General features: G+C 41.6%; 1 protein-coding gene across 2 annotated transcripts in view; it reads left to right on the forward strand.

The window, feature by feature from the left end:
- The window catches only part of Htt (huntingtin), a 141818-nt gene that overhangs the window by 31780 nt on the left and 86052 nt on the right, over positions 1-23986 (forward strand). For both annotated transcript variants that reach the window (XM_040746950.1, XM_040746951.1), the window contains exons 6-17: positions 3161-3299; positions 6444-6585; positions 8033-8211; positions 9269-9473; positions 10478-10525; positions 13745-13825; positions 15965-16305; positions 21189-21321; positions 21634-21752; positions 22605-22716; positions 22908-23045; positions 23794-23952. In XM_040746950.1, coding sequence (XP_040602884.1) covers positions 3161-3299; positions 6444-6585; positions 8033-8211; positions 9269-9473; positions 10478-10525; positions 13745-13825; positions 15965-16305; positions 21189-21321; positions 21634-21752; positions 22605-22716; positions 22908-23045; positions 23794-23952 — 1796 coding nt within the window. The remainder of the gene's footprint in view (positions 1-3160; positions 3300-6443; positions 6586-8032; positions 8212-9268; positions 9474-10477; positions 10526-13744; positions 13826-15964; positions 16306-21188; positions 21322-21633; positions 21753-22604; positions 22717-22907; positions 23046-23793; positions 23953-23986) is intronic.

A 23986-nucleotide genomic window follows, 5' to 3' on the forward strand; every position in this document is an offset into this window, starting at 1 on the left:
TCCTGTTTTTGCTCTTTTGGTTACTGTTCATTTCTTATATTTCTTTCCTAACACCCATCTCTAGCAGGAATATTTGCATATACTCCATTAATGTGCTTCTTTCTTGGCCCAACATTCCCCAAGAGACTTATGGAGTAACATGATCTCACCATCCTAGTCTATGCTGGATTCTCAACCTGAATATGGTGTTCACACAATGTATTGGTTAAAGATACTTGCCAAATGATTGAAAATTGAATCTGATCTCAGCAGCAGCAAGTATAACAGTTATTGAAAAATAAGCATTTGTATATGTCTTAGTTAGGGTTTCTGTTGCTGAGAAGAGACACCATAACCACAGCAAATTTTATAAAGAAAACATTTAATTGGTGTGGTTTATAGTTCAGAGACTTAGTCCATTTACATCTTGGTGGGACATGGTGGTGTGTAGGCAGAATTGGTACTGGAGAAGGAGCTGAGAATTATACATATTGATTGGAAGGCAACAAGAAGTGAACTGAGATACTGGGCATGGCTTGAGCATATCTGAGACCTCAAAGCCCACCCCCACAGTGACACACTTCCTCCAACAAGGCCACATCTTCTTCAATAATAATGCCACTCCCTATGAGCTTATGGGGGCCAATTACATTTAAACTACCAGAGTCTAGCACATGGGTTGGAGAAATGAATGTTGAATAGTGCATAAAATTTTTAACCTGTTGCTGTCCCTTAACCTCCATGGTGCTAGGTATTGAATCCAGGACCTCAGGCATGCTAGGCAATCGTTCTACCACTGAGTCTCTTATTCAGCCCACCCATTTGGCTTATTGGCTTGAGTAACAAAACAGGGCTGTAGTTTTATCAGTTCCTTCCTTTTCTCCTCAGCTGGCAAAATGTACTGCCCATGTCCCAAAGACCCTAGGCTCTATCCACGAGAAACTGGTAGAATGCTCTAAATCTTCACATTTATAAGGAACAGTGATGAGTTCAGTTGAGGTTGAGTTTCAGTAAGAATTTTATGTGACCACATACAAATTTATTTTTATAGAACCTTTCTTTTTACTGTGCTTATGTATGTATTTTTGTGTTGGCTTTGGTACTGAGAATAGGTCTCAGGCATACTTAAGCATGCACTTTACCACCAAACCACATTTCCAGCTCAAGTGACCTTACTTTGAAAATTGTAATATTTTTGAGCTATACATCCCAGATTTATAACATAGCAAAGAGCTGTTCAAAAGTGACTGTCCTGTCATTCTCTTCCTTAAACCCTCTTAATTATTCTCTAGTGCTGTCAGATAGTCTAGGTGTCTCGCTCAAGGCAAGGGACAATCTAGCCTCTGCTAACCCTCTGTTAGCTCATTACCTCAGACATGTTATATTGACTCAGGGTCTGATTTTAGCTCTCCAAACAAATCCGTTTTATTTTCCTCATAATGGCTTCACATTTCAGAAAAAATTGTCACCTCCTTATGCAGGTTTTCTAGGCATTTTTGCCCAGTATATTTCAAGATGTCACAGATGTCTGCCTCATAAAGATGGCTGTACTATTTGTAAGCCTGGCTGCTACATAAGAGGGCCTTGTAGCAGGCACCCCAATGTCAGCCATGTCTCTTTTTTCTCAGTCCTCCTACTAGATGCATGATTTTCTCTCTAAGGACTGGGTTGTTGTTTGAAGGCCTCATTTAATTTGAACACTCCCCCCAACCCCCAGAGATTGTGCAGCTTTCCTGGGGAGCATAAAAGAAACTTGTATTGATTTCTAATCAAAAGGAGCTGACTTACCAAAGAAAAGTTCCATCAAGTCCAGCTTGCCAAATTAATGGGTTTATTTGGCTGTGTACAAGAGCATAGACAACTCATAGGCAGCTATGCCATTGATGTCTCACCTCCAATCAGTTTGCCCTTTACATACCTTAGTACCTCTAAGGTTATATATACCTGTGGCACAAAGGTGATTAGGTCTTGAGGGCCTTATGACCTTTCTTCTCTTCTCCAAAAGGGAATGGTAACAGCTCCATTGCCAAAGGCCTAGGTAACTACTCTATAGTTCTCTTTATTTTGCTGTCATGCCTGTTGCTCTACGTTCTCCTTGTAAGTCATCACAGCTGCTCTGCTTCATGATATTGATGGTCATATAAAGTGTGGAGGCAACAGTTATCCCACAATAGGGTTTTTGTTTGTTTGTTTTGTTTTTGTTTTTTGAAACAGAGTTTCACTGTGCACAGCTCTGGCTGTCCTGGAACTCACTCTGTAGACCAGGCTGGCCTCGAAATCACAGAGATCCTCCTGCCTCCCGAGTGCTGGAATTAAAGGTGTGTACCACCACCACCCAGCCCATAGTAGTTTTTAAATACTACTTTTTCAGTAAATGATGTCTGTATTTTGTTTTAAAAATGTTATTGTTTAAGGATGTGTGCCAGTTCCTGTAATATAGAGACGCCATAGGTGTCATTCCGGGGTGCTGATCCTCAGGAGCTGTCCAACTTGTTTTTTTGAGATAGTTTTTGACTGTTTTGGGATCTGCTAATGAGGCTAGCCTGGCCAACCATTAGGCTCAGGGATTCACTTGTTTCTGCCTCCCTAGTGCAGGGAGTACAAGTGGGCTCACTGTGTCAGGCTTTTTTTGTGGATACTTGGGATCAAACTCATTTCCTGTGCTTGCTGTATAAGCTCTCTCCTTGGTTCCCTCCAGTTTCTCTTTATAAAGTAGTATTTTCTTTAATCTGTTGTTTTCTACTTAAAATATATTTTAACAATTATTTGTTGCAAATAATATTTAAGCCCAACCTTTTAAATTACATTCAATTTGTCTGTGGGTCTCTCTGTGTGTTCCATCTCATATGGGTGAGGTTAGTGGACAACCTACAGGAGTCGATTCTCTTCTTCTATGTGGATGCCAGGGATCAAACTTGGGTCTTTAGACTTGTCAGCAGGTGCCTTTACCCCACTAAGCCATCTTGCTTGCCTCTAAACCTAACTTCTTGAATATCCTTCGTAAATTATGGGAGAGATGAAGGACAGTTGAACGTTATCAGCATTTATGCTTCCTGTGCTTGTAGTTGAACATTGTAGTCACTATTAAGGGCCAGCCTACCTATAAAACTGGGTTTTCCATCATGGGGGACCACGAGCATATGTTTTTTAAGAATGATGAATGTTTCTCTTGCACCTTCAGGCCTTACCTGGTGAATCTACTTCCATGCCTGACCCGAACAAGCAAGAGACCTGAGGAGTCAGTTCAGGAGACCTTGGCTGCAGCTGTTCCCAAAATTATGGCTTCTTTTGGAAATTTTGCTAATGACAATGAAATTAAGGTATGGTTGCTGCCTCTAAGAATGAGTCTTAAGGGGCTGAGGGTGTCTGGTGGGTCATTGGAGTTGCTTCTGGTGTCATATTGGCTTCATGTAGAAGCATCTCAAGAGTTTCCTTTCACTTCTCCTTTCCTGTCATGGAGTAGAGTCAAGGAGATAGTTTATAGATGCAAATTCAAAGGCATTTTCCCAGAGTGAATGGGGTTTGGTATACTGGATTGACCACTTAGGCTAGCTGAGGAAAGGACTACATAGGAATGAATGAAGAAGAGCTGGTCAGCCTTGTGGGTATGGATGATGTAAAGTCACCAGGGCTTTTCTTTTGTTTCTAGTGCCCAGAAAGCAAGGTTTTGTTGCATGGAAGGATTAGAGCTAAGTTCATCTCTTCTATAGTTGAAAAACAAACGTAAAACTTAAAATCCAAATCCAGCAAAATAAGCATTATTGAGCTTTCCTCTGACATAGGACCAGGACAAGTAGGAAAATATGGTACTCTGTTTTTAGGTTCCAGCAATGACCAGATCTCTTACATGTCAAAGGTTCATGAAGGAGATAGTATCTACTCTTAAAAAAGAAAGGGAAGTGTCACCTTACTCAGATAGCATCTATAGCATGGAAGGATCCAGAACCAACCATTGTGGGCATCCATCTGTCTCCGGACTCTGATAGCAGTTATCAGAGAGATGTGTGAGAATATTCCACAGTGCTCATTCCTGCAGCCTTCAGGAGCTTCCACCACTCCAAGGAGGGAAGAATGACAGTAACAGCATTAGTATGCATGCTATTCTCCTTAGACACATCCTCTACCTTCTTCATCCAAACTCCATGAAATCATCTTTTTAAACATCACATTGGCATTAACAGGAAACCACAGTAGCTCAGAGAAAACAAAACAAAACAAACAAACAAAAAAACATGTGGTTAAATAACACTTGTCAACTCTGAAGGGGCAAACGCAGGAGAGTCACTTTTGGCTTGCTAGCACTCAGTGTAGTCAAGAAAAAGCAAGCCCCAGATTCAAAAAGAGACTCAGCCTCAAAATAGAATAGACAGAGTGATAGAGAGGGACACCTAGCACCTTCTCCTGGTCTCCATGCACACACATAGGCTCATGCAGCCATACACACATGCACATACACTTACACACAAATAAATAATCTATCTTAAAAAATTTTAAAGATAGAAGCTGGAGAGGCGGCTCAGGGGTTAAGAACACTGGCTGCTCTTTGAGAGGATCCAGAATCTGTTTGTAGCACCCACGTGGTGGCTCACAATTATCTATAACTTTAGTTCTAGGGTGTCCAACACCTTCTCCTAGCTTCTGAGAACACTAAGCACATACATGGTACAGAGACAAAACACCCATACACATAAAATAAATAATTTAAAAATAAACCATTTTTCAAAAAGATAAAAACATTGCCAAGAATCTTGAAACCCATGGAGTGTGGGTCTATTTCTTCTGGCAGTTACCACCTTGAAGTTCTCCACCCCTGCTGCTCAATGTGGCCAGTGATTCCTGGGTTTGTTAGTTCTGTCATCCTTTGCTGCTCTCCTCTTCCTGGCTGCTGTCTTTCTCTCTGTCTGGGTTTGCTCCCATTGTGGTGGAACCTGTACACTAGTGTTGTCCTCCAAAGGGTGAGCAGGAGGCAGTTGGCATTTGGCATTCCTAAAAATGCCTTTGGTATGCAGATCCCTTTTTCCTCAGGAGAATGAAATCCTTGTTTTGTCATCTAGAACTGGAGAATCCAGTCCACACCAAGAAGCAGGATCTTGGGGAGCTGGATGTGTGGTGGGAGGAGGGACTCCTTCAAGTAGGCTGTAGTAGCACAAAGAATGTGTCCGGAGATGTGGGGATGAAAGGGCTGGGGGAAGGGGGGACCTTAGGTCTGTACCAAGAGGTGGTGTCTCCATAGATTGGAGTTGGAGTATGCAGGGTGCCACAGGGTTGGGGTTAAGCCAGTAGCGATGGTAATAGAAGACAGGAAGGAGAGAGAAAGTTACCTACTTGAGTCTCAGCCCTCCCTATGTGGCCACTGGGGGTCTCAGGTAGAAAGTGTTTCTAGGTGCATAGGCTGACACAAAGGAATGGGGATGGGTTAGAAGGGAGGGCTAAGAGGTTCCACAGGAAAAGGAGTAAAGCTGAGTCCCCCTTTTCACAATTCTTACGTGTGTTTTTGTTGCTATTAGCACAGCCATTGCCTTGGATATTGCCTCTGTTTCTTGAGTGCATTAAACCATACAAGATACATAGCACACTTAAAATCAATTGCAGCCACTAATATATCACTAGTGGGCATGAAACTGAAAATGGCAGGGCTATTATGGAATGTGCTTTGAAGTTAACAGTTATTAGGCTAAGTGTGGAAGTGGTAAGAAAAAGATAAAGGAGGGAGCTAGGCAAGTGAAAGAAAGACAAGAGAAGCAAGGTTTAATAAAAGAAAGAAGAAAGGAAAGAGGAAGGATCAAGAAGAACGGTATAGGCTTATTTTAGAGGTTACCAAGAACATCTTATCTCTGATTTCTTAGAAGGTTGTGCATGATACACTATCATGTCTGAGTTACAGCCTTCCATTCACAGAGGTGCCAGTCTTGGGTGGATACTTTAGTATAGCAGTTGCACTTCTGCAGTGATTCTTAGGCCAGATTATTGCTGTAGTGTCTGGTACTTTTTCCTTAATATTGTCACTTTTTTTTTTTTTGGTTTCTTTTTAACTTTATGTAGTATTATTACACCTCTGTCCTTGAATACTGTGAGTAAACCTATAAATACTGAAACTGCCACTCACAATTAGCAAGTTCCTGGTGTAGATTTCTAAACGTTGGTTGATCTGTGTGTGTGTGCCCGCATGCGTGCACATGTGCGCGTGCACTTATTCCTGTGGATACATGCAAGTTGGTTCTCTCCTGCCATGTTGGTTCTGGGGATAGAACTACAAGGGCTTTTACCATTTGAGCATCTCATAGCATTCCCAATGCAATTCATAAGGAAGTAAATAGATTGTGTTGATAAACACTGACTACCTGAAATTTGGGATATTTCCTTTCACCTATGAAAAATGTGTCAGTTTGTTACAGTTTATGTCTACACGATTTGGAGTTCTGTGAAATGTGTCATAAGCTCCACATTGGGTTTTGCCTTTACAGGTTCTGTTGAAAGCTTTCATAGCAAATCTGAAGTCAAGTTCTCCCACTGTCCGAAGGACAGCAGCTGGCTCAGCAGTGAGCATCTGCCAGCACTCCCGGAGGACACAATACTTCTACAATTGGCTCCTAAATGTGCTCCTAGGTAAGAGAGAAAGGGTCAAGTGACCTAGCCTCAGCATGCGCTCAATCTTTTAAAGCACACTAACCCTTGGCATCTTAACTAGGCCATTCACAGCTGCTGACTGCTAAATGTGAATTTTGTAGGGGATGCTGCAAGCCCATAGGTGGTCTTGGTGACTTTTCATCTGTAGCCGTGCCCTAGGACACCCAGCTGGTATATAATCTTACATACCTCACTGGCCTGGCCTTCTGTTCAAGAGGCCTGAGGCTGTGTTTTAGCCCTCTGTGGGTACTCTAGGGAAACCAACATTTTTCCTTTCATTTTTGGCTGCTGTCAAAATCAAAATGTACACTATCAAATCCTCCTGGATTGACCATGTAGACATTTGATACAACTATCTGACTCTGAAATACAGTTCTATTTTCTGTGAGGGTCTTGTCAAGCTAAGAGCACGTTTTATGCCGCCAAGCTGCTCCTTGATCTGGGTACACACAGATTTGCTTATGCCACCTTTCCCTTTAACTTCCAGACTTACAATAACCCTAGGTCTCCCTTCTTACTAGTAGGGACTGTGGTTCTCTGAACAGTGGACTGTATCAGGCTTTTTCTTTTGGGCCACCAATCAGCTTCCAAATCATGACACAGAGACTTCTTATTAGCTCTTTTCTGGCTAGCTCTTTTTTTATTTGCTTATGTTTATTTATTTTTATATGCATTGGTATATTTCCCTGAGTGTCAGGTCCCTTGGAATTTGAGTTACAGATAGTTGTGAGCTGCCATGTAGATGCTTGGAATTAAACTGGGTCTAGCCTTTTAAATTTAGCTCTTTTAAATTTTAACCTGTTTATTTATCTATCTTTTGCCTTGGGGCTTATTACCTTTCTTATCTATATCTTACTTTCACCGCTTCTCATACCTGCTGGCTGGTGTCTGCCTGGCTTCTTGCTCTGGTCATGTCCCTCATTCTCTCTTCCTCCTCTTCCTTTCCTCCTCCTCCTCCTCTTCCCTCATTCTTCCTGATCTTGAGTCTAGATTTCTCCTGCTGTTTATTCTCTCTGCGTGGCAACCCCGTCTGTCCCTTCTCTGCCTAGGTATTGGCTATTCAGTTTTGTTTTGTTTTTTGTTTTTTCGAGACAGGGTTTCTCTGTATTTTTTTGGAGGCTGTCCTGGAACTCGCTCTGTAGACCAGGCTGGCCTCAAACTCACATATATCCGCCTGCCTCTGCCTTCCTGAGTGCTGGGATTAAAGGTGTGGGCCACCAAAGCCTGGCCTGCTCTTTATTAGATCAATCAGGTGCCTTAGGCAGGAAGGTGAAACAGATGCAATATATCTTTACATCATCAAACAAATGTAGTATAAGCAAAAGTAACACACCTTTACACAATTAAAGTAATATTCTGCAGCATAAATAAATGTAAAATATTCTCCAACAGACTGGCTGTTAAGCTCCTTTGGCTGCCTTTGCAGGTCTGCTGGTTCCCGTAGAGGAAGAACATTCCACTCTCCTGATCCTTGGTGTGCTACTAACATTGAGGTGTCTCGTGCCCTTGCTCCAGCAGCAGGTCAAGGACACAAGTCTAAAAGGCAGCTTTGGGGTGACACGGAAAGAAATGGAAGTCTCTCCTTCTACAGAGCAGCTTGTCCAGGTAAGGGTGACTGTAACCCTGCCCTTACATGAGGGCCACCCAAAGACCAAATAATGTGTACATGTGGCAGACTACAAGACTGACCGTAGTCTGTGGCCTCTGTTTGTCAGCCTGGTCATGAGTGAAATAGAAGTACTCTGTCACTGTTGCCTTGTCTCAAAAAGTAGTAGAGTGGGACCAGACAAGTACAAGTTCATTGCATGCCTGCCCTTAGAGGAAATCCAAGCTATTCATAGCTGCATGATGAGACCAGGTCTCAAAAAAAAAAAAATCCAAAATGGGGCGTGAAGAGCAAGAATAAAACTAGATGTGGCTGTGGCTCCCAGTTTGCCAGTCATGATTTGTGTGTGCAGGTTGCATCTGAAGAGCTAAAGTTTAAAGGCAACTTCCTGGGAAGCTTTACTCTTTGTTTTTCATTCTTCTACACTGACTTTCAAAAAAGAAATGTATGGGTGTTTTTTTTTTTATTTGTTTGTTTTTATATCAACTAATGATTGGGTTGGCAAACTTTGATTTGAATTGTGATTTTGTAAGTATGATTGAAATTGCTCAGGATATATTTATACTGCTAACTTATATGTTATTTGAAATTACAATTTAGGCCTGTGGGTTCTTTTCCCCTTGTTACTTTAAAGAGAAAACTGACAAACTTACTTCTTCTATAGTGTGGTATAATATTAAAATACCAAGACTGACATCCTTAAAGTTTCTGGCTATTTTCTCCCTGGCATTCAGAACCATGTTTCTGGCAGTTGGATGTCCCCACCTGCTTCCTCATTGGTTTTATTCTTTTTCCTACTCATCAGTTTTGGAAAATGGAGTTCTGAGTTAACATACTGCTGTCGTAGAGGAAGTACTCTATGTATTTCCAAGGAGTTAATAGAAATGAAAAATCATGGGAATTCAGAAAATATAGTGGACAATAATGACCCTAGATGTGATAAAGAGGTCTTTAGATGGAAAAATTAAGGCACAGCTTTGCCAACAAAAGCCAATGAAAACAAAGTGAAATCTGAATGCATTTGAAACATGACTGAAGACCTGTTTCTACTCCTAGGTTTATGAACTGACTTTGCATCACACGCAGCACCAAGACCACAATGTGGTGACAGGGGCACTGGAGCTCTTGCAGCAGCTCTTCCGTACTCCTCCCCCTGAGCTGCTGCAAGCACTGACCACACCAGGTGGTCTTGGGCAGCTCACTGTGGTTCAAGAGGAGGCCAGGGGCCGAGGCCGCAGTGGGAGCATTGTGGAACTTTTAGGTGCGTTCTCAGTGAGGTCTTCTAACCAGCTGTGCAGCAATGCTCGTTTCTTTATGCTTTAGCCATCCATGCCAAAATTCCTGCACCAACCTCACAATGTAGGCATCTTTCTTCTTTTGCACATAAATCTAAGGGTTAGAAAGCTAGATGATAGAACGACGCCACACCTTTAAAGCCTTATCTCCTGCCTTCCTGGCTTGTCACCTGCATTAGGTGCAGTGATGGAGAAATATTAAGCAGAGTATTTCCTCACGTTTGGTTGTCAGAGATGAATCTTTAGGGACAGATTTTTGTGTCTTTTGGGGGGGGTTAGCATTCTTTTTCTCCTTGGATCCTGATTTTAGAGAGCCCCTTCCATTCCCAATCCTCGTAGACACCTCCCTAGTTTGCTCTGTTCTTGATGTTTAAAGAGTTTGGGCCCTAGAGTAGGCAGTAGCAGCCTACCCTGTCTGAAATGAGCTATCCTTGGATGGTGGGACAGAGGAATCTGTGAGTGCCAGCCTCCAGAAGTGACTTGGCATTTAGCAGGTTTTGATAAATTCTGCTGATTCTGCCTTGCCATGACTGCCACAGTATGCATATTGAGGAGCCAGACTTAACTGTAGCTACAAACTAGAGACCTTCTGCCTGGAAAATCTGATTGTGGCCTGGTGAGCTTTAAATGTTTGCCTGAACTCTGAGCAGAAAATATTTTTTTCTGCTGTTCTTTGCACTGAAGAATCCTTATTTTTGTGGAAAGCATATTGTACGACCAATGAACAGGAATACACACCTCTAGTAACTGTCTCCAATGAAAACTTATATCTGATTGCTGGTTGGCCAAATAATATAAGGTCTTATAGTTTTAATTTGGTTTTTAAAATGCAATTTAAATGAGCTCTTTTGACATTTTAGTTGTATCTTTAGAAAACTGTATTTGAACTTGAGTGTCATTTCCCATTTAAAGTGTGACATGTGGTGTTTAAACAATGTTTTAGTAAATAATCTCCTTCTGTGATTTACAGCTGGAGGAGGCTCCTCATGCAGCCCTGTTCTCTCAAGAAAGCAAAAAGGTGATTATTTCTGAGTCTTGTGTTGAATCTGACTACAGTTACAGTTTCTATGCTTGCATAATACATTAGACTCTCCTAATATTTCCTCCGAGAGAGAGAGAGAGAGAGAGAGAGAGAGAGAGTGTGTGTGTGTGTGTGTGTGTGTGTGTGTGTGTGTGTGTGTGTGTGAATACTGCTGGAATCTGTAATTTAAAATTTGTTTATATCAGACTTGTTTATCATAATTTCTAATGTTTGAGGTCAAAGGTCAGCAAACTTTCTGCAATGAACCAGAGAGTAACTGGTTTTAACTTTGTGGGCCTTAGGCTCTTGCGGCTATTTCCCTGCCTTGTGGCCCTCACAGAACAATGATATAATGAGTGAACTGCTGAGTCTGGCTGTTTTCCAGTGAAATCTTAAAGATGCAGGTGGGCTCAGTGCTACTTTAGAGAATGTACCACTGTATTTATAAAGGTAATTCCCCCCCCCTTTTTTTTGGTTTGTTTTTTGTTTTTAGAGACAGGGTTTCTCAGTAGCTTTGGGGGCTGTCCTGGAACTAGCTCTTGTAGACAAGGCTGGCCTCAAACTCACAGAGATCCTCCTGCCTCTGCCTCCTGAGTGCTGGGATTAAAGGTGTGCGCCACCACCACCCGGCTGGTAATTTCCCTTTTTAATGAACCTTATTATTAGGTACATTAAATAGTTTATTTTGTTTGGTTCATCATTTTATTTATGCCTTGTTATCAATTTTCAGCCATATTTAACTTTTTACACACACACATGTATGTATACATATGTGTATATGTATGTATATGTACACATATACACACATACATACGTATATATTTGGTTTTTCAAGACAAGGTTTCTCTGTGTAACAGCCCTAGCTGTCGTGGAGCTTGCTCTGTTGACGAGGCTGGCCTTTAACTCACAGAGATCCACCTGCCTCTGCTTCCCAAGTGCCAGGATTAAAGGTGTACACCACTGCCGGGTGTGCTGGCTAGTATTATATCAACTTGATACAAAGTAGAATCATTTTTGAAGAAGGAACCTTGATAAAATGTCTACTACACTGATCTGTGGTCAGGTTTTTGGTTCCTTTTCTTGGTTGTTGATATAGGAAGGTTCAGTTTACTATGTGCAGTGCCATCACTGGACTGGTGGTCCTGGGTGCTATAAGAAAGCAGACTGAGCAAGCCAGTAAGCAGCTTTCTTGCAAGGTCTCTGCTTCAGTTACTGCCTCCGGATTCCTGCCTTGACTTTCTTCATGGTGTTTTGTCACAGCAATAGACATTAGAACAAGTATAATTTGCCAGATGTAAGATAGATAAAACCAGAGTTGTGGAGCATGTAGACTTCAGTTGAGGTCAGGATGGCCAGGAGCCTCTTCTCTGTTGACAGCCCTCCACTCTTCATCATTCATCCATTTATTTATTTTTGTGCCTTGGTGTTTTGCCTGCATGCATGTCTGTGTGAGGGTGCCAGATCCCTTGGAATTGGAGTTGTAGTGGGCTGGGACTTGAACCCTGGGTCCTCTGGAAGAACACCAGTGCTCTTTTTTTTTTTTTTTTTTAATTAGAAACAAGCTTGTTTTACATGCAAATCCCAGTTCCCTCTCCCTCCCTTCCTCCCCTGCCACCCCCACCAACTCCCTATGCCACCCCCTTTCTGCTCCCCAGGGAGGGTGAGGCCTTCCATGGGGGAATCTTCAAAGTCTGTCATATCATTTGGAGCAGAGCCTAGACCCTCCTCTGTGAAACACCAGTGCTCTTAACTGCTGAGCCATCTCTCCAGTCACTGACTGCCCTTCTTTTATGTCTTTAAGTAATCCTCTCTAGGGACCTCTCCCTAGAACATAATCATCAGCTACTGACTTGGAGGGTAGAAACATTAAGATCCAAATTCACAGCCGGGCATTGGTGGCGCACGCCTTTAATCCCAGCACTCGGGAGGCAGAGGCAGGCGGATCTCTGTGAGTTCGAGGCCAGCCTGGTCTACAGCGCCTCCAAAACAATACAGAGAAACCCTGTCTCAAAACACCAAAAAAAAAAAAAAATCTAAATTCACTGTTCTTAAGTCTTAATTTGATTTCTTAAACTACATGTTGTGTTAATGAAAGGCTCTGTTAGTATTTGTGTCAAGTTGCTGTGTTGATTTTACATAGATTTATATTCTCTTTACTCATTAGCTTGTCCCTTTGATGATGCAATTTCATAGTATCTTTTTTTAGTTTTCCTCAGTGTGACAAAATAACTGATATATACAACTTCAGGGAACAGATTTATTTTTGGCCACAGTTTCAGAGGTTTTGGACCATCATGGCAGGGAAGTTGTGGTAGAGCAGCTCACCTCACTGCAACCGGAAAGCAGGAGGTTGTACCTATGCTGGTGGGCTTCCTTCCTTGTTCTTCATTTTTTATTTCACATTGTGAATAGTGCTACCCACACTGAGCACAAGTCTTCCATTCTAGTTAATCAGTCTTCTCTGGAAATCTCTTAGGCCTTTCTCAGTTCAATTGACATAATGGTATTGTTTAATGATGTTTGTAGTATAACCATAGAGATATTAAGTCTAATAAAATTTTAAACATAAACTATAAAATATAGTTTTGAAACTTTGCAGGAATATATTTGTCCTCCCAGATTCTTAGCTATAGTCTAGAATATAAAAAGATAATAAAATGAAAGTGATTTATTTATATGTAAGAGTTTGATATGCAAGTTTTTATTTGTCATTGGGAATAGAACATAGATATTCCAAGGGCTGATTAATAGAATTTCATCTTTTCAACTATAAGCTACTCATTCATTTAAGTAATGATAAATTATTTAACTGTAACAGTAATCAAAATCAATAAAAATTACTTTGTGGTATAGTTCTACCTCTTTTTCTCTATAGATTTATTGGTTTTATAGTGTTCTAAATGTTATTCTCTTTTCATTCTTTAGTGTTGTAGTAATATAAAACACAAATGGGTAAATTATATGGGGGTAAAGTAAATATACCTGTGCTTTCCAATTTAGAATGTATGTTTACTTTTTTGAAACACAGTCTCACTATGTAACCTTGTTTAGCCTAAAAACAACCTGTGTAGACCAGGTTGTCCTTATACTCAGAGTTTTCTGCTTCCTGAGTGCTGGAACTAAAAGCGTGTTACACTATGCATGACTGTTATTTGATTATAACCCCCTCTTTTTTATTTTTTGCAAAATTAAAAAGTACTATTGTATTATTTCTAGGCAAAGTGCTCTTAGGAGAAGAAGAAGCCTTGGAAGATGACTCAGAGTCCCGGTCAGATGTCAGCAGCTCGGCCTTTGCAGGTAGCCGTCTTCTCTGTGAGCAGCCAGTGTCAGCCTTCACTTCCTACCTACCGTATCATGCCCCTTTCATCAACTCAGCCTGTAGATGGCATTGCAGGGCACGGGCGGCCTGCTCAGAAAGTGCTTTTAGAATTCAGATGCTTTTGTAATGTTCACTCTGAATGTGTGTGGCTGTGAGCTTTTCTTGCTTTAGGCTATTCAAAAGTTGATTAATATCCTTGAGCATATATATTGTTAGGGGATGGTAGGTAGAGTTGTCTTATAAGTCAGATGGGTTATGATTAGGACAGTGGGTTGAAGAACTGTCTATGGGTAATTTAACTTGAAAGTGTGTATTTTTGTTTCCAAGTAGGTAAAATTATTTGTGTTCTCTATAAAGCACGGGTATTATCTTAAGACACTAATAGCTATATAAAATGCCATCAGCTTTGGTCTTGTTTACTTTTAGGTAAAGAAAAACAAGACTGAGATACTTGGGAAGGAAAACTTGAATAATGTCAATGGATGCCCCCTCCCCCAACTTACAAGATAAAAAAGTCAATAGAACAAGAACTTTGGCCTGCCTAGACTAGTATAAAACTCAATCTGTGACACGGTTGCCTTCACTGGGCCACTGCTTACACCTTGTTCATGTTTTTTGAAGTGATATTTTTGTTTGTTTGTTTGTTTGTTTTTGTTTTTTCGAGACAGGGTTTCTCTGTATTGTTTTGGAGGCTGTCCTGGAACTTGTTCTGTAGACCAGACTGGTCTCGAACTCACAGAGATCCACCTGCCTCTGCCTCCCGAGTGCTGGGATTAAAGGCATGTGCTACCAATGCCTGGCTTTATACATTACATTTTAGAATGAGTTGAACAAGCACAATAACTCACAAGTGATCTTGTTTTTGTAATTAATGTTTTATTTCATAAAACAAGCCATGCTATCAGCTTTCTAAAAGTACACACTTTTATTGTTACAATGTGCTGTTCCCAACCATGATCACTTTCCATTTCCTGCAATACAAATCATCCACTTTCTTTTTGTAAGTCTGTCAAACATTTATGGAAGAATAAATGTTAAATATTGGATTATAGAATGGGCACTGAAGTGATTTTGATCTCACATAGTGTTTGTCTGTAAGTGGGAATTTCAAAATTAAACTAGGAAAATATGGAGTGTGTTTACTGTAGGAGGCTAGAACTGGAGTGGAGATGAACAGGGTGTGGAAGAAAGCAAGCCTCCCGCAAGGCTGATGCATTCACTGTTGTTCTGTTACTTGTTTAGCGTTCCTGGGAGTCTCCTTGTGTCTCTGACCCAGCTGCCTCTGAGTCACACATACCCTGTTTGTGGTTTTAGAGTTGCTAAGAACCCGAATTTGGGTTTTGTGATGAATGGAACACATTTGAGAATTCTCACAGTCATAAAGAATCCGCTTGTTCCGAGATCCACAGCTAAGCACTGAGCTGAATTCTGGAATCCAGTTGTAGAGAGGGAGAAGTAATGAGCAAAGGGGTCAAGACCAGGCTGGGGAAACCCACAGAAACAGCTGAACTGAGCAAATGGGAGTTCATGGACCCCAGACTGACAACTCAGAAACCGCCATAGGCCTCCTGAACGTGGGTGTCAGTTAGGAGACCTGGGCAGTCTATGGGGCCTCTGGTGGTGGATCAATATTTATCCCTAGTGCACAAATGGACATTGGGAGCCCATTCCCCATAGAGGGATACTCTCTCAGCCTAGACACACGGTGGAGAGCCTAGGCCCTGCCCCAAATGATGTGACAGACTTTGAAGATTCCCCCATGGAAGGCCTCACCCTTTCTATGGAGCAGAAGAGGGATGGGAAGGGGGTTGGTAGGGGGCATGGGAAGGAGAGGGAACTGGGATTGATATATAAAATAAGATGTTTCTAATTTAAATAAAACACACACACACAACCCAAAATTACGACCCTAAATAAACCTTCATCTTAAAAAAAAAAAAGAATCTGCTTGTTCCAGACAGCTTTGCTGTGCTGCTCAGTCTTTTCTTCACTATGCTCCAGGCTGTTTCATAGCTAGAACATTCAATACACTTAACTGTTTTGTCATTTTGCATACCTTTGTTTTTAACTACTGTTTCCTCTGGCCATTTGACAAATAAGTTTCTCTTTGTCTTTAGCCTCTGTGAAGAGTGAAATTGGAGGAGAACTTGCTGCTTCTTCAGGTGTCTCCACTCCTGGTTCTGTAAGTCATGACATCATCACTGAGCAGCCTCGGTCCCAGCACACACTTCAAGCAGACTCTGTGGATTTGTCAGGCTGTGACTTGACCAGTGCTGCTACTGATGGGGATGAGGAGGACATCTTGAGCCACAGCTCCAGCCAGTTCAGTGCCGTTCCATCTGACCCTGCCATGGACCTGAATGATGGGACCCAGGCCTCCTCACCCATCAGTGACAGCTCTCAGACCACCACTGAAGGGCCTGATTCAGCTGTGACTCCTTCTGACAGCTCCGAAATTGTGAGTACTCTACCAGGGTAGCCCTTTTGTCTTCTGAGCTCATTCCTAAATGCTCACACTTGGGCCCTCTTGCTCATTTTACTTTATTGCTCCACATAGTGTGCAGAGGCCCCTAACTCATATGGTCAACAAAGAACTTGGCCTTGTTTGATCCCTCCACCGAAGAAATCACCTAATATCTTCTGTATTGACCCATGGAGGTCAAAGTCTAGTTAATTATGCGCATCTTGTACACTTGACGTATCTTTAATACCTGGTTGGACCTGGTTGAATAGATACTTTAAAATTTTCAAGGAACTTGTTATTACGAACGTCTGTAGTCTTAACAAAATGTGGTTGTTAATATTAATACTGTATATTATGTTTTTGTTTTTGTTTTTTTAGCACTTTTTGACCTTTCGACATACTTATACCACATTCCATTTTATAGTAGCACATATTTCTGTCCCTGTGACATCTGAGTTTGTGGGCAGGAATCACCTCAAAGATTATATAATCAAAAACTTTGGTACAAGTGTGTGCTGAAGTGTGGGTTTCTTTTGTTTTATGCTTGCTTGTCAGTTTGTTTTTGTTTTGTATTTCTGAAACAGGGTCCTAGTCTAGGCTGGCCTTAAATTTGAGCCTTCTTTAGCTTTGGACTGTTGGGAATGTGGGCATGAATCATACCTGGCTTGCATTCTGAATTGCTATTTTCCATTTTTCCTTTTTCCTCTTCTTGTGTAGAAAAGTAACTTTTAACAAAATCACCTTGCCCATTTTTCTGCATACACTTCAGTGGTATTAAATATATTTAAACAGTGTGGTGCAATCACTATCATACCTCTCCATTAAGTCTTCATCTTCTGAAACCTTTCCTTCTGTAGAGATTTGTACACTCCTCTTGAAACCATTGTTTTTTTTTTTGTTTGTTTGTTTGTTTTTGTTTTTTTGTTTTTGGCAATACAAGCTTGATGATTGCAGGTTTTTCATGCAGTATGTTTACCATGTAGTATTTATCCTTATACTACTGGCTCTATGTGGCATATGTGAGAATTTCCCCATTTTTACGGCTGAATAACATTCTATTGTATGGATAGATCACATTTTGCTTACCCTTCCATCTATCAGTGAGCATTTGGGTTACTTTCACAGTTTAACTATTAGGAATAATGGCACAGTGAACATGGATTTACAGAATATCTCTAAGACCCTGCTTTCAGTTCTTTTGGCTATACAGCTAAAAGTAGAATAGTTTTTACATTCAGTAATAAGTGTATATAATTAAATGTTAGCTATTGTAGAATATATTTTATTAAGAATATGACAGAATATTGTGGCTTGCCTCTAAATTTTGTATTGTACCCATCATTCTAAAATATAAATGAGATACTGAACTGGATAAAACACTGAATTCAAATCAGAAATGGCTATGTGTTGTGACCACAGGAGCTGAGTAAGTTGCCTCTAACTGGAGACTGGGGCTTGCCAGCTAACCAGTCTATCCCAAATGGGTGAACTCCAGGTTCAGTGAGAGACCTTGTCTCAGAAATAGAGAGCAACTCAAGAAGACACCTGATGTTGATCTCTGACCTCCACATACATGCTCATAAATATACATGCATCCACTCTTCACACCCATGCTTCACACGCAAGCAAGCACACGCACCATGTGGCTACAAATGTCTGACCTAGTTCTGCCTCTCCTGGCCAATAGATGTTCCTTATGTTGACAGTGAAATTTGAAATTGCTCAGTTTACTTGCTGAGCAGTTGATCTGTTTTTAAGAGAGGCTAGGTAAACCCACTCAAGGGAAGACAGTGCAGGAAATTTATTTTCAGTTGTCCCTGATATAGAGTATTTGTCTTTTTTTTTTTTTTTTTTTTTTTTTTTTTTTGGTTTTACGAGACAGGGTTTCTCTGTATTGTTTTGGAGGCTGTCGGTCCAGCCTGGCCTCGAACACACAGAGATCCGCCTACCTCTGCCTCCCAAATGCTGGGATTAAAGGCGTGCGCCACCACCGCCCGGCTTAGAGTATTTGTCTTTTATTGAAAAATTTGGAATTAGTTTTATGACACAGAAAAATTATTTGTGCATATATGGTATGTGTGTGGTGCATGCATGTGTATGCAGGTATGCATCCCTATGCTTGCACATGTAGAGGCAGAGCTGCATGCTAGGTATCATCCTCTATCGCCGTCTGCCTCATTGCCTTGAGGTAGGGGTCTCTCAGTGAACTAGAAGCTCACAGTTTTGCTTCGGCTGGCTAGCCAATGAGATTGCAGGGTCTATCTATCTCTACCCATCCTTACCCATCCCTGACCCTAATGCTGTGGTTTATAGGACTATGCAACCATGCCTGGATTTTTACATGTGTTCTGGGGTTTTGAATTCAGGTCCTCATGCTTGCAGACCAAGCACTTTTATCCACTGAGCTATCTCCTCAACCCAGGAGACATAGGTTTACTTTTTGAGACAAGATCTCATACTGAACCTGGAGATTAGCTGGCTGGTCAACAAAGTTCTCATACCCACTTCATCCCAACCCCCAGAACTGGAATGACAGATGCACACTGTTACATCTGGTTTTACGTAGGTGCTGGGGACCTGAACTCAGGTTCTTATGGAGGCTTGCACACTGAGCCACTTCCCGAGCCGCCATTGCTCAGTCTTTCAGGTAAATTACACAAGAAGTGTCAAATGGATATGAAACATTTTGCAATATGGAATTATTGATACAGAAATACAGCTCTTACCTCAAAGGGAATGAGAGTAAGTTTATTCTGAAGGCACTATTAGTGACTGTGGCCCAAGAACACAGATTCAGGTTACTGCTCTAGTTTCTGTGTTCCAGTGTGGTGACTGCTTGGTAACGTCTTTATAATAACAGAAAAAAGAAATTCATAAGTCAAGACACTTTTCAAGTACACTTGTAGGTATCTCAGATAAGCAGGTTAGAATAAAGTGGGGAGAACAAAATTAGTCGAAACTAGGGCCCTGTTTTTGGACACCCTAAAGAATTTCTTAAGGCTTAAAAGATGTTAGGTCAGTCAGGAGTAGTGGCACACACCTTTGATCTCACTCAGTACTTGGAAAGCAGAGGCAGTTCGAGGCTACTCTGGCCTACAAAGCAAGTTCTAGGGAAGCCAGGGTTATACAGAAAAACATTTTCTCTAGAAGCAAAATAAAGATGTTAGGCCACAAACAGAAAAGGGTAATAAATGGCCATCAAGGAGCTAAAGATGCTCTTAGATATTTTTGCTCTAGGCTATAGTGTTCTCTTTTCTCCACACCCCTGAGTTCTCATTGGTTCCACATTATTGTTCTTTCCAGGACCTTTTTGCCACAGAATCTGCACTGGGTTCATGGCTGGACAATATGAAGTATTTACGAATTTAGTGGAGATAACCTATTGTTATTTTCTTTTCTAAAAGCCTTGTCTTTGTTTCTAACTTACTGTAAAACTTGTTTATGAAGACACATTTTAAAAAAAAACATTATTATTTGAGAATTCCATACTTGTATTTTGATGTTTATCCCTCACCTTTCTACCTAACTCTTATGTCCTTTTTAAAAAGTTTTTTTAATGTCAAAAAGTTTACAGACTGAAATTTCTTTAGAATTTCTAGAGCTATAAAAGTTGTTGTGTGACCTTTCCTTGGGGAGACAAACACCAGTGACACCAATGACAGACCGAAGTAATGCTCCATCTAAGTCTAGTTTGACAGATCAGTTAGTTTAGTTGGAGTTGCTTACAGAAGCATGAGCCAAGGGCTCCCTACCAGAGAATGGGCAGCTTATAAACATTATCTATATCATTGAAGAATCACTATGTTTATTCCTGCCATCAATGACCACTTACATATCTTTAGGAAAGAGCAAGGTTCCACCAACCTGCCTCCAGAATGTTAATTGCCTATCTTGTGCAGGCCTGGTATAGGTAGTCATAGATGCTTAGAGTTCAAGAGCACAGTATCTGTGTCATGCCCAGATAACATCCCACAACAAAGCTTCTTAACAGTGAGGAGATCTTGCTTGTTACTTTTACACATGCATTTACCTATGGGCATTGAATAAATAATTGCCTTTTAGGTTCTCTATATGTCACTGATGCAACATGGTCTTTGAATTCTGCATGCATAAAATGCTCAGCTCTAGTGAGCTGCCCATGAGAGCAGGAGAGTTATCCCTGTCCCTCACCAACTATAGTACTCAGGAGAGTTGGCCCTTGCACCTCACCTGGGCAACACAGTAGAGCTGGCCTTGGTGGTGTAGGTGTGGGTGAGCCATGAAGGTGGATGAACTGGCCCACCCCTTGCTCCTTGCTGTTTAGGGTGAAATAGCCATGGCAATATTGGAGCACTCACCCTGGTGGTGAGGATGGGGGAGCGCTAGCAAGCTGACCAATCCTGCAACTCCCAGGCCCAGTACCAGACCCGTGAGTTGGCCCACTCCTCTGTGATCTCTTGGAGTACATGATGGGACTGGTCCTGCAGATGCAAAGCTGTAAGATCTCCACAACACAGGGCAACAACAGGATATCTAAGAGGAGTCCCAGTAAGGGCCCAGTATCAATAGTGTAGCTGAAATCAGAGGCCTTAAACCATACCAATGACTCTTTACAATTTATTCTTGCAAGTAAAGATGTACGTACACACACACACACACACACACACACACATTCTCTCTCTCTCTTTCTCTCCTCTTAAATTTTATTTTTTAGGGCAGGGGAGGTTGCAAGGGTGGAGGGTGGATATGAAGGGGTGCGGTAGGTGTGAATGGGATGGAGATGCATGATGTGAAAGCCACAAGGAATAAATAAGTCACAAACAAGTGCTCTGCCCTGTTGATGGCTTTTCCTTCATGTTGAAGGGTTTGCCCCCGACAGTGCCCCTTCATCTGTGCAGGTATTGGATAGTGCTGACAGCCAGTATTTAGGCATGCACATAGGACAGCCACCGGAGGAGGAAGAGGAGGAGGCTGCGGCTGCAGGTGTCCTTTCCAGTGAAGTGTCAGATGTTTTCAGAAATTCTTCTCTGGGTAAGTTCACTTTACATGATGAAAATGGTTTCAGCTGTAGGCATCTTTATCATTCGGTCTACAAAGAAACCTCCCATCCCATCCCACCCCTCCCTTCCTCCCTCCCCTCCCCTCCCTCCCCTCCCCCTCCCTCCCTCCCTCCCTCCCTCCCTCCCTCCCTCCCTCCCGAGTTGTATAAATAGCTGCTAAAAATGACAATTTAGGCATAATCAAACTTAGATTTAAATCCTATACCTTCATCTTACCTTTGTGTAAACATATACATATTTTGAGTAGAAATTTGTCAGTTAATCATGATTCCTGTTTTTAAAGCCCTTCAACAGGCACACTTATTGGAGAGAATGGGTCATAGTAGGCAACCTTCTGACAGCAGTATAGATAAGTTTGTGTCAAGAGATGAAGTTGCCGAAGCGAGTGACCCAGAAAGCAAGGTGAGCTTCATAGGCAAGAGCTTGCTTGTGTGTGAGGGGGTTGGAATTTCCGTGACTTCTGCTGTTCTCATTTGTTCCTGTCTCATCTCTGGGCTTATGTCTTTCCCCACTGTCCTCCTCTTTCTTGCCTCTCAAGGGATACCCACCTTCCTAACAGTTGCCTCAGTTCTGCCTCCAGACAGCTCCACCTGCACAGTGGTGCCCTGTGCTGACCTCTGCCCTGCCTGATAATCCTGTATCATTCCCTTGAGGCTTCTGCAAAGCTTTGAAGCAGTTCTTGTTTTTGTTTACTAAATTGTTTAAAACATCTGTGTTATTTACTTTTGCACATTACTGTATTTACAGTAAACTTTAAAAATTCCTTGAAGTCAGGAATGCATTTTGTCATTTAATCCTATCAGTCAAAATGGCATCTTTTTAGAGTGCCTTCCAATTTTCTGTTATATCCTTCTAACCTTCTCTGGCCATGTCTGGTATCTTTTTGCTTGTGTGTTTTCGTTTTTTGTTTGTTTGTTTGTTTGGTTTTTTTTTGGAGACAGGTTCTCACTATATTGCTTTAGCTTGCCTGGAGCTCATAGTATTTTCTACATTTCCAGCAGATACTTGTGTCTTGCCAGTGTGAACAGTGTTTCCTGAACGCTGTGTTTTAACACCTTTGCCCAGTGCACCTTCTCCATACTAAGCTTGTCTCTTGCCACAGCCCTGTGGCCCTGTGTTTTAGGGTTCCAGCTGTGTTCTTTTTGTGACCAGACATGGAGGTGGCCAAGTATAGACATCTCTGTCCCTAGCACCCTGGTATGGTTCATTTTATTGATTGAACTAGTGAATCAAATGTTTACTTCTCTGTTCTAGCCTTGCCGAATCAAAGGGGACATAGGACAGCCTAATGATGATGATTCTGCTCCTCTGGTCCATTGTGTCCGCCTTTTATCTGCTTCCTTTTTGTTAACTGGGGGAAAAAAAGGTAAGCGCAGCAGAGTGACTGCAGAGTTGAGGAGGTACTTACTTACCATTGTAGAACTCTGTTTGGTGGTCTGTTGGTACTTTGTTATTGGGGTGAGCTAAATTTTTTTAGTTGGTGAGGGAGGGAGGAAATGAAAGGGGTGGGTTCTGTTTCTTGGAGAAGGCTAAAGGGTCTGGGTGGTTACTTTGCAGCACTGGTTCCAGACAGAGATGTGAGGGTCAGTGTGAAGGCCCTGGCCCTCAGCTGTATTGGTGCAGCTGTGGCCCTTCATCCAGAATCTTTCTTCAGCAAACTGTATAAAGTACCTCTTGACACCATGGAAGGTGCTGGTATGTTGAAAGTTTACTTCTTTCCCTTGATTAATCAGTACTTAAGCTGTCTCATAGTCTTGCTTTCTTTTGTCTTAGGGCAGTCTATGTTTCCAGTTAGCTTGTGTGTTTCATCTGTGTTGGAGCTCTCCAGATGTGCCCATGGTCATGTTCTTAGTCTCATGACTCCCTTAGGTGCCATGTGAATGGTGGAAGCACTCAAGTCATAAAATAGAAATCTAAGAAAGTGAGAGCCATTCATACACACACTGAATTTCTTCTGAAGTCATAGCTGCATTGTCAAATTTCTCTGTGGCACATTCATCTGGGTTAGAAATGCACATTCAGACTAAGACTGATCAAGACAGCACCACACCCTGTCTCCCATTGGACACAGTTGTTTTGGAGCAGAAAGTCTTTCTTTCTTTCTTTGAGTGACAGGGCAAACCTATGTTATTTTGTTTAGAGTTAACAAATGTATACTAGATTATTTGTTTCAAATCTTTAATTTCAAATGAAACCTTGGAAGTTTAATTTTATTTGCCAGCCTGGAATCACAATCTTGTAATTGTGATGTATTAAGATAATTGCCATGTGATGAATCTTGAACCTTCATACTGCAAACATCTTTTATGACTTAGGACATCATAGTCAAGTCCTTTGCAGATGTAAAATGCTCCCTTTTCTTCCTTTTCTGAGAATGAAGCTTTATTTGTAGTATAATTTTGTTGGTGGAGAAGGTACAGGCTGGGCCATTTTGTGTCCACAGAGGAACAGTATGTCTCTGACATCTTGAACTACATCGATCATGGAGACCCACAGGTCCGAGGAGCTACTGCCATTCTCTGTGGTACCCTCGTCTATTCCATCCTCAGCAGGTCCCGGCTCCGTGTTGGTGACTGGCTGGGCACCATTAGAACCCTGACAGGTAATGGACAGTTTGTCCTGGTGTCTTTTCTGGA

The sequence above is a fragment of the Mesocricetus auratus genome, unplaced genomic scaffold (assembly GCF_017639785.1).
Source record: "Mesocricetus auratus isolate SY011 unplaced genomic scaffold, BCM_Maur_2.0 Super-Scaffold_100006, whole genome shotgun sequence".
NCBI lineage: Eukaryota > Metazoa > Chordata > Mammalia > Rodentia > Cricetidae > Mesocricetus > Mesocricetus auratus.